Source organism: Arachis duranensis, chromosome 7 (genome assembly GCF_000817695.3).
Source record: "Arachis duranensis cultivar V14167 chromosome 7, aradu.V14167.gnm2.J7QH, whole genome shotgun sequence".
NCBI lineage: Eukaryota > Viridiplantae > Streptophyta > Magnoliopsida > Fabales > Fabaceae > Arachis > Arachis duranensis.
Window position 1 is genome coordinate 25,093,397 of NC_029778.3, and position 10,101 is coordinate 25,103,497.

Here is a 10,101-nt window from a genome sequence, read left to right on the forward strand (position 1 = left end):
CGAACTTCAATTTAGTCCCTGAAGTTTCAATTGCCTCAATTTAGTTCATAAACTTTTCAATTGATTTTGTGACGGAAACCACCGCAGACACTTATATGATTAAAGTTTAAAAAATTTAGGGACTAAATTGAGGCAATTAAAACTTCAAAAACTAAATTAAGACTTGAGTGTAATTTGAGAGACCAAACTGAATATTTTTTAAAAAGAAATTGTTAATTTCCATCTCAACTATTGAAAATAATGATAATAATAATAATAATAAGGACTAAAGAGTGTCAAATAGACCACATATACACTAAACTAAATAAAAATAGAACTCCTCAAATAATAGATTAATTTTGTCTATTATTAACCATTTTTGATGTATACATTAAAATTTTGATTCTATTATATGTATTTTTATGATCTTAAAAATATTTTTTTGTATACTTTTGTCTATCTCATCGTAGAAGTATTAGAAGTGAAAAAGGGGTGATGGGTTGAGAAAGAAAGTTGGAGTTGTGATCCGATAGTTCATCCAAAATTGTAGGTGAAAGATGGTTGCTGATTCTGACACTTGTCATCACCCGACCCGAAACGGGTTGCATTTGGACCGCAATTTGCCCGAAATTTGGCGTTCATTTGCGTTTGTTTTGATCGTTTTTTTGGTTTTGTCCGTACTCTCTTTCCAAGTGCAGTGTCCACCATCACAGTCCGGTTTTTCTATAAATACTCCACGCTTTGTGCTTCATTCCTCGCTTTCTTTTTCCTTTTCTTCTAGTTTCAATTAGAGAGAGAGTGACTTTCCTAGAGAGAGAGAGAGTTAGGTTTTTTTGTTTTTCATCAATTTTTGTTGTTTGTTTTTGTGGTTTTGGTTTGTGTTTTCTATCCTTGTTTTGTAGGTACTGAGGAGGAAGAAAACTCGGAAGATTGATTTTGGTTGAACAGCGTGTGAGTTTATTTTTTTGACTTTTTTTTTCTTTTTTATTTTTTTTGGCTTTTCTTTGTGTTTGGTTCACTTGTGATCCTAAATAGCATAAATTTATACTTGTAATGCTTATGTGTTTTTTGAATTTTGCCATGAATTGTTGTGGGAATTGTTATCCTGGGATTGTGGACAAAAACGGTAGTGTTGGTTAGGTTTTCACTAATGGATAATTACTATTTTATTGTTTATTTATTTATTATTGCAGTGGCTGTGTCAATTTTCATATCGTATTGTTTTTGAAATTTGAATTCTCCATGGTTTAGGTCTGATGGATGTGGCTATTTGTGTGACCCTATTTGTATGGTTTGTCAAAAGCTTGTTAATGTTTTGTATAGGTTGCATTCAATGATTAAAGTCGAATTTATTGAAGCAGTTTTTAATATTCCATGTGATATAACCCTTATTTTCTTTTTCCTGAAAGGGAATGAATAGTTACATAAGAGTGTGAAATTAGTTCATTGTTTGCGAGAAAGGTTAAGCAAAATTAGTTTGTGAATCAAGAAGAATGCAGTCGTTGTTATATTCTTTAAAGACAGGAAGGGCAGTTTATGTTGAGTTTGACTCCATTCTGTTTTGTTGTGGTGGGGCTGCAGACGATTTGGGAAAGGCCTTGAAGTTGGAGTGTATTAGATTGGAATCTTAGAAGTTGCTGTTTGGATTTTTGATCGAAAGAATGGAGGTATATGGCAAATCTATGGTTGCAGCTCCTGCAAATGTTATTTATCTGTCAAGTATTTTGGGCCAAGATGGTCCTGTTCCTGTTCACAAATGTGACTGGAAATGTCAAAATGAAAATGTTTGCGGGAACATGTACCGCTGCAAGCTAACAGGGCTGACTCACATCTGTGATAAAAACTGTAACCAGAGAATTCTGTATGATAATCATAGCTCTCTTTGCCTAGCAAGTGGCAAAATTTTCCCCCTTTCGCAAGAAGAGGAACAAGCTGTGAGAGGTGTTCGCAGAAAGCTTGATGCAGAGAATTCGCTCGCTGATAGCTGTGGTTGTAAGCGGAGGCGTGATGCACAATTCCACCCGTCTCCTTTCGAGAGATCCTTCTCTGCTGTCAGTCCTATCTGCAGCCAAGTTGGAGATGGCATGGATATGAGCTAGATATCTATTATTCAACTAAGAAGACTCTGTCATTTGACTCATTTTCTCTTATCCTTTTGAAATTGCTTTTTTACTTTTTCTATCGATAACAGAACTTGATCGTATTTGGTGGACTTGATGTGTCCCCATGTGCTGTAGGAAGTACTTACTTATATTTCTAGCATTAATGTAATGCAGTATTTGAGGTAGTTTTGCTTGACTGTTGAATGGGGATTTGAGCAGTATCTATGCACTAGTTTATGGCACATGAATTGACTTTGGTTTCAGTTTTGGGTTAACCTTATTGAGAGTCAGACTTTGAAAACTGACAAAAGGATGTGTTCTGGCATTTTAGAATGCTTGAATTTGATTATTGACCCGAATGATGTATACTCGGGAAATGTATTCAAGTTTCTACTTTATCTGTATTCTCAAGGCAGCCATATTATGGTATTAGTGTACTCATTAATAATGCTACTGTGCTGAATTGTATTATTTAACTTCTAGGGTTATGATAGACACCGAGTTTTGTAAGTTCAGGTTCCCTCCAGTTCCTCATATGAACAAGGTTGTCGGTAGGTTATCTGGTGAAATCTGATATAGTTTTTCACATGTTTATTTGTTTTAATTCTCTTTTGATTTTCTTTTCAGCTTGATGTCTGTGGTTAGATGTAACCCATGCAGGTTTTTGAAGCTTGTGCTGCAAAGGAACACTCGAAACATGCGTTGCATACTGACTACTAACTAAATTCTTTTGATATAGAATCCCTATACATTATAACCTGAAATGTTAAGGAATATCATTTTCTTGATGCAGGTACAGGGGCTTGCAAATTCTGCTTGAGTCTGTCTTGGAATATGGAGGAAGAGGACAGTTATGTGATGAGCTCAGGCAAATAATCATGATCTTGATATGCTAAGTGGAAACAAAAGGATTGAGTTGAGAGCAGTTATGATGTGGGTGAGTGATATTAAGTTATTAACAATTTAGAAAGCTGAAACTATAGGCATGATCAATCTTAATTTAATTGGAATTATCTGCCATTATTAGAGATATTGTAGTGTGTGTGTTATATCTTGTAAAGTAGTTACTAGTAGGTGGCATAACCATCTTAATGGTAAACTACTTCCCTTGTTTAATCATCCTTTCACTATTTTAATATGTTTTCTGATTCTCAGTATTCCTATCAGCTGTATCTTTATTCTCTGATAACCATGATTAACAAACATTAGGCATTTGACTTTCGTTTATATTATCTATTTATCTTCTTTTATTTCCTTTTTCTTTCTTAGATTGTGGCATTGAGCAAATAATTGGGACCTTAGCGGGATACTTATCATCATCATCATCATCGCCATTTATCTATCAAAAACTGATAAGTAGACCTCTATATAGAAAGCAATACAGCTGGTTTCTTCTCAATATTTTCTGGTATGTTTTTTAAGCTGATGTAAATTTTTTTGGTACATAAGCAGGTGGATAATTTAATGTCTTCGAATTCAGAGGTTTTGTGATGTATGTCTTATTCTGGGTTATGGTATTCTTCAACCAATGAAATTTGGAGGATTATTATTCGAAGTGGTTTTTCTGTTCTGTGTCGGGAGAAATAGGCTTAAAAAATTTCTTGATAATGATGATTTTATAGAAATAGATGGATGATATTTTATAGTTTGCTTTAAATTATGAAGTATTCTTTTAAAATTTGGCATATGTGATGTACCTAAATCATAATATTGTTGTTTCACACACAAATCACGTTAATATATTATCATGTAAAATTATGCTTAGGCAGATACATGAATCTACCTCTGACTTGACACACACTAACCTTTTCCACCGAAGTTTTGGCTTTTACGATGAGGGTTGTCTCGGTGGAGTCTGTTATACTTTATATAGCAGCTATAGTATTCAACAATTTTTGTCAACAGTAATTATCACTAGCATATATATACCTGAAGTGAGAACTTGGTCAATGTAAAACTATTCCTTTGCTTCGCATGAAAGGTCAATAGTTGTTACATGTCAATGTCCCGAAGTCATTGCTCTCCGAGGTCAAGGAGTGTGTTAGGTGTGCTACCGAAGAAACAATTAAATACTCTAAAATATATTTATGTGACGTGATTCAAAAGTGTATTCAATATATGATCTAAAAATATCAATAATGATTTCTTTTTCATTTATAGTTCTTAAATGAAATGAGATTTAGAGTAAACTACAAAAAATGTATGGTATTATTTTGTCATTTAAGAAAATATTTTCAAATTTTGTTATTAACAAAAATATTTTTAAATAATTTAATAATCTGTCAAAAACATCCAACTGTAATTAGAGACTTCTTCTGATAACGGAAAATCATTTTTCAATGTGATAATCTAATTTGTCATATAAGACGTTTACACTTTATAGAAGGTGTATTTTTGTCACTTTTTTTAAATAATTTGGTGGTTTTTTATAACAAAATTTACAGATATTTTTGTTGGCAAAAAAATAATTTAGGAATATTTTTAGTAGTTTACCTGAGATTAAATTAAAAGAATTGAATATATCACATTAAAGTATAAATATACTACCAACGCAAGTTGGCAGGTCTGTGGAGGATGGGAATAGAGTTTGCTTGGGAAGGTCGCTCACTTTGTGTGCCTTTATAGTATCCGAGAAATTAGTCATTGGGTTATCGGCTTGATAGATACCTGCTGCATACTAAACAAAAAAAATTATAAATATACTAATATTTTATGCTACGAAGGGAAAATATGCACAGAAGTTTGCATCCGAGGTATTACCTAGTCAACATGCTTTCATGTATGAGGAATCCTATGTACATCCTTTTAGGATCATCCTATGTCAACATCCTAGAGCAAGATCAGAATCTGAGTCCTGACGCCGATTCTCCAATCATATGGGTTTCATAATATAAATTTTCTTTTTCCATTTTTTGTACAATTCCCATGAAACTGCAAAGAATAGCTTCTAGATTAGGCCATCCACAATATTAAGAAATACTAAACCCATAAAGTACATCTTGCGGCTGAGAATTTCATCAAAGTAAAGTAACGTTTTGTTGGTTTTTGTAATGCATGAATCATAAGTCATACATAGCATATAATGAGGTTTGGCCATTCCTTGGCTTATCAATCTAATTTCTATCCGTTCTAATTTTCTACAAAGGGTACCATACAAATTACAATAATTAAAAATGTCAATATGGAAATTCCCAACTTTCTTTCTTGTTATGTTTACGTTCTTCTCTTGTTCTTTCTCTAGCATTTTCACAATAACCAACAACTGTCCCTATACTATATGGCCCGGTACCCTCTCCGGCGCAGGCTCGCCATCACTTGCAACAACCGGATTCCGTCTAGACCCCGGCCTAAGTGTGAAACTCACAAGTGTTCCTGGGTGGTCCGGCCGGATATGGGCAAGGACTGGTTGCACTTTTGATGCAACCGGAACTGGCAAATGCCAAACCGGCGATTGCGGAGGAAGGCTTGAGTGTGATGGAAATGGTGCTGCTCCTCCTACCTCCTTGTTTGAGATAACGCTTGGTAAAGGCACTGATCAAGACTATTATGACGTGAGTATGGTAGATGGTTACAATTTACCATTGCTTGCTCAACCACGAGGTGTATATGGGGGTGCTGCTTGTAATGCCACAGGTTGTGTTACTGATATTAATAGAGGTAAGAATGTTAATTTAGAGTTCAAGAAATAATTTTACACCATGGTTCATTCGCATAAAAACACGTATATATTTATCTAAAAGGAGTCAAGAGAAATAAGAAAAATAATCATTTCTGAATTTTATCTTTCAACGATCAATGAAACAAATCTATCTTTGACCAACTATCCCTCCTCCCACAAAATAAATAGAGAATTTGATATAAATTAATTAATTAATATTTTATTACAATTGTTAAATTATAGTTAATTTAAATCTAAAATGACAGTTAATATGGAATAGAAGGATGATATAAATTATCAAAAATATCATGTACATACTAAAATTCAACTACATTATATTTGTGTATAAATATTAACTAATTTTTAATGAATATTTTATACTTCAATATATATTTTATATGAATAACTAATTTGTTGACTAAATTTTGATATACAGTTGATAACTTATATCATGCATTCAAGCTTCCTTAATCCTTAAGTACTACCCTATATTTCAAATATTAAGCAATCATGCTAAAAAAAAATTGACACCGTTCTTTAATTTTAATAATTTTGAATTATCTAACCATGATCCCTTAATCTTAGCAAAGTTTTTCAAGTAATTTTAACTTTGAATCATATTCTAATTAAAAAAACGGGACTAGTAGCTTTTATCTTTTTTGACACAAAATAAATGAAACTTATGTAGGTTGTCCAAAAGAACTTCAAGTGGTTGGTGGAGATGGATACCAAGATGAAGGTGGTGTAGTAGGCTGTAGGAGTGCTTGTGAGGCATTTGGGTCAGACCAATACTGCTGCAGTGGAGCATTTGCAAACCCAACAACATGCCAGCCCTCTTATTATTCCACCATTTTCAAGAGGGCTTGTCCAAGAGCCTATAGCTATGCATTTGATGATGGAACAAGCACCTTCACTTGCAAAGCTTATGAATATGACATTGTTTTTTGTCCTAGCAGCTATAGGTATGCACAAAAACACTTTTCTCTCCCTTCAATTCAATTCCTGATTAGTAGTCTTGTATGCTCTTAGCCACTTTAGAACGATGTTTCATAATAAAATATAAATACTTTAAATTAAAATATCATAAGTAGTTAAAAGTATATCTGACACGATGAGAATAGATCCTCTCATATTGATTTTTCTGATGACTTTTGTCATGTGTGATATCTCACAATTCATTTAAAATATGAGACCCAAGTGAAATGTCATACATGATAGAATCATGTGAAAAATTATCGAGACGATCTATTCTCCTAAACATGATTATTTTTGCATTCTCTTTTAAGTTATTTCCATACACGTGCAAGCAATTCAACTAATCAACTAATATCTTACAACGACACAGGATCTTCTTCAAATGCTCCCTTGTCCTTTGGAGTTCCAACCTTTCTCTTGGTCACCAGGCTCTTGGCAATTCTGGCAATGACACAGCCATTGATGTGAAAAGAATGCTAGATGGTGTAATAGGTGTTTTTGAAGGGAATGGAGAAAAAGAAAGACCAAGTGAAGAAGCAAAAAAGTAAGGAACCAAATTAATGTGGAAGCTGCTTCTAATGCTCTTTTCATATGCTTGGAGATTATTAAGAACCACTGATTCTCTGCTAACAGCACTTACTGCTAATTTTATATTTACTTTACTCCTGTCCTCTCAAGATAAGTTTTAAATGCTTTGATCAGAAGAAGAAAAAAAAATGTTTCCATAAGCACACTTGGTCATTAGCAATGTAACATGGAGAAGTATTAAAACACTCATTATTTGAAATGTAATATCCTCAGCATGTGATGTACAAATTTGGATATCCAGAATTAAATGTTTATGGAACAGAGATGCAACCACTTGTGTATAGTAAGGCACTAAACCTAATATTAGATATTTTAATTGTATTGCAGTTGTAATCGACATAATTCAAGTGACCAATATCTCACTCAGCATTAGCAATTTAGTTTCTTAGCACAAGGTAATTCAGTGGCACAGAAAACCTATATTCTATATCAAGTTCTTTACAAAATCAACAATTAGAGAATTATGGTTACTCTCTCAACTCAAAGTTCACTGGGCTCGAAGGCAGTTCCAAGTGTTCTTCATTGTTGCAGTGTTCTGGAGAGCTGATCCCACTCCAATGCCACATCCGGGACTGCCCTTCAGGAATCGACAGCTCAGGTTCCTCGTCAGATTCCCAGTGCTCGCTCTCAGACTAGAAACGACAGAGAGTTAGATAGAAACATGACAAGGAGAGAAAGACCAAGACCAGGATAAAAGTTAAGGATCTACAATCGAACCTCAATTTTGATATTCAAAGGTGGTTCAGCTGAAACCTTCAAGTCCCTAAAACAATCTGATCAAATCAAGAAAATTAAAGAATAAATATGTAAACTATGTTCCAACCTGAACTTCACAATAAAAAATAAAATTTAATTTTGATGTGATGTGAATATAACGCAGCTTTACACGTGTATCCAATTACCTAAAGTCACCTAGCAAAAATAACTTCTTTTCACATTGACAAAAGAACGGAAGCGATTGGACCACTTGCTTAAGTGTTAAGTGCATCAAAATTCATGTAATAGAAAAACTAGCATTCCCTTAGTCAAGCAACAACAAAACACAATAACCGAACACGAACTTGTAATCATTACCATTCATTATGAAGCGAAAATCCAGAGCCTTAGATTGTGCTTCGACACACCTCCGATGATCGTGCCGGCACATCTCTTCACCAATTGCAGAAGGAAAAAGAGGTTCCTCCTCTCTCAATGACTTCAGGGTTTTCTTTTCCTTTATCTCCAGAAGAGGCAACTTCCCTGTGTTTGAAATGTCAGAAAGAACCTTCCTACTGCCACCACCACCGGTCTTCGATTTCCCAGAAGCCGTGTTATTCGCTGTCCTGATGTTACTGGATTCAAGATTCTTTGCCTTTGCAGAAGAAGAAACAAAAACGGCTCCATCGTTCATAATAACAGAGATGTTATTATTATTATTATTATTATCGAGATTAGACTTAATAATCTGTTTGGATGGACGAGTAACCGAAACAGAGGGTTTGGCTGAGGCATCGAGGGGTTTGTTCCCTGCATTATTGGATACATCAGAAAGAGGCTTTCTTCCCGAAACCCTAACTTTCCTGGGAGCTGCATAATCAAGAATCAGAAAGAAACAGTTAACACACCAAGAAATTTGTAGTTTTTGATTTTGCGAGAAAAAAAAGTGGAATCGGCCAAGAGTCAAGTTTTCGATAATATGATTCGAATTTTCAGGAGTTCAATATGATAAAAATAACTTAGATTATTGGTAGAAAACTCGGTTGAAAAAAAAAAAAGAAACGAGAAAGAGTACCGTAGGCGTTGGTGTCTTGAAACAAGCGCCCAGTTCGTGGTGGCGCTGCCATTTGTGTTGTGCTCAGGAGGTTGGAGGTCAGGCAACCAGCACAGTGTGGAAGTGAGACTGGGTGGCGGAAGTGGCGGAGGTATGGCGGTGCCGGCGGTCAAAGTAAGATTGTGAGAAACCGAAAGTGTTAATACTTAATACACACTCATCTTCCCCGTTTTTAAATCGAGGGATTATGAGTTTATGACCGTTGTGGCAGTGAGAATGTCATAACTGCCCTCTACGCATAGTTGGGTCAAGTTACAAATTTATTAACTTATTGGTTTAAATGAGAAATTATTGGTTGAATAAGTAAAATTGATCTTACTTATAATTGATCTTACGTAAATAAAAAATATAAAATAATAAAAAAAATTAAAATTAAAATTTAAAATATATATTTTTACTAACATTTTATAAAGAATTAAGTCTTAAATTTTAAAAATAATTAATATAAAAATTATCTATACTATTATAATAGTATTTTAGTTTGACACAATAAAAATAACAAATTTTATAATATCAATAGATTTTAATACTAGTATCAAAACAAATAACTTTAATCATAATACTAGCATTGAAATAGATCAAGTAAATTAATAAATTTTTAGTGAAATTTATATTTATATTAATAATGATACATCGTTAAAATATCATTAATTTGAAAAATAGAAAATACAAAATTAAATTAAATTAGATATCTATAAAATTATGTAACTATATAATTATTATTTGTCATATTTAATTATAAGGAGCATGATGGCTGAGTAGCAACGGAAAGATACTACAACACTAAGGTTCTTGGTTTGAACCTTGGCAACAGTGTTTTAATTCATGCTTCTTTGCTTTTTCAAGATCAGATTTTGTTCTTCATCAATAATGGTTAGACCAGTTTGCACCAATTTTGATCGATTTTTTCCAGTTCTTACTAGTTCACACCAGTTTTCTTCCTTGAACGGTCCAAGGAGCAAACCGAACCGGCTTAGGATTTGGTTCAC

At 33.7% G+C, this 10,101-nt stretch overlaps 3 protein-coding genes across 4 annotated transcripts; 2 read left to right on the plus strand and 1 right to left on the minus strand.

The window, feature by feature from the left end:
• Positions 1 to 501: 501 nt before the first annotated feature.
• On the plus strand, positions 502 to 3,636 carry LOC107458477 (uncharacterized). Of its 2 annotated transcripts, XR_008001357.1 has the most exons (4): positions 502 to 930; positions 1,561 to 1,646; positions 2,875 to 3,018; positions 3,351 to 3,636. XR_008001357.1 is itself a non-coding variant. In XM_052251925.1 (2 exons), exon 2 carries the CDS (start codon positions 1,641 to 1,643, stop codon positions 2,076 to 2,078), a length of 438 nt encoding a protein of 145 aa, XP_052107885.1. In that variant the 5' UTR covers positions 527 to 930; positions 1,561 to 1,640; the 3' UTR covers positions 2,079 to 2,485. The 2 variants fall into 2 exon arrangements, 1 of the variants encoding a protein (XP_052107885.1); XM_052251925.1 differs by lacking the exons at positions 2,875 to 3,018; positions 3,351 to 3,636 and having other exon boundaries at positions 527 to 930; positions 1,561 to 2,485.
• Positions 3,637 to 4,432: 796 nt separating this feature from the next.
• Positions 4,433 to 6,768, plus strand: LOC107458466 (pathogenesis-related thaumatin-like protein 3.5). The gene is made up of 2 exons (XM_016076668.3): positions 4,433 to 5,738; positions 6,428 to 6,768. Exons 1-2 carry the CDS (start codon positions 5,255 to 5,257, stop codon positions 6,766 to 6,768), a joined length of 825 nt encoding a protein of 274 aa, XP_015932154.1. The 5' UTR covers positions 4,433 to 5,254.
• Positions 6,769 to 7,070: 302 nt separating this feature from the next.
• On the minus strand, positions 7,071 to 9,270 carry LOC107458465 (uncharacterized). Its single transcript, XM_052251544.1, has 5 exons — positions 9,074 to 9,270; positions 8,377 to 8,868; positions 8,020 to 8,075; positions 7,783 to 7,934; positions 7,071 to 7,155 (listed from the first exon to the last, which is right to left on the minus strand). The coding sequence occupies exons 1-5, from the start codon at positions 9,123 to 9,125 to the stop codon at positions 7,071 to 7,073; spliced, it is 837 nt and encodes a 278-aa protein (XP_052107504.1). The 5' UTR covers positions 9,126 to 9,270.
• Between the last annotated feature and the right edge of the window lie 831 nt (positions 9,271 to 10,101).

Excerpts from the sequence above, each read along its gene's own strand:
- LOC107458466 (XM_016076668.3), top strand. The coding sequence starts at position 5,255 with ATGTCAATATGGAAATTCCCAACTTTCTTTCTTGTTATGTTTACGTTC. Across the intron at positions 5,739-6,427 it reads TGTTACTGATATTAATAGAG|GTTGTCCAAAAGAACTTCAA; the intron begins GTAAGAATGTTA and ends AAACTTATGTAG.
- LOC107458477 (XM_052251925.1), top strand. The coding sequence starts at position 1,641 with ATGGAGGTATATGGCAAATCTATGGTTGCAGCTCCTGCAAATGTTATT.
- LOC107458465 (XM_052251544.1), bottom strand. The coding sequence starts at position 9,125 with ATGGCAGCGCCACCACGAACTGGGCGCTTGTTTCAAGACACCAACGCC. Across the intron at positions 8,076-8,376 it reads TTTTCGCTTCATAATGAATG|ATTGTTTTAGGGACTTGAAG; the intron begins GTAATGATTACA and ends TGATTTGATCAG. Across the intron at positions 7,156-7,782 it reads TCGAGCCCAGTGAACTTTGA|AATTGCCAAGAGCCTGGTGA; the intron begins GTTGAGAGAGTA and ends TGTCATTGCCAG.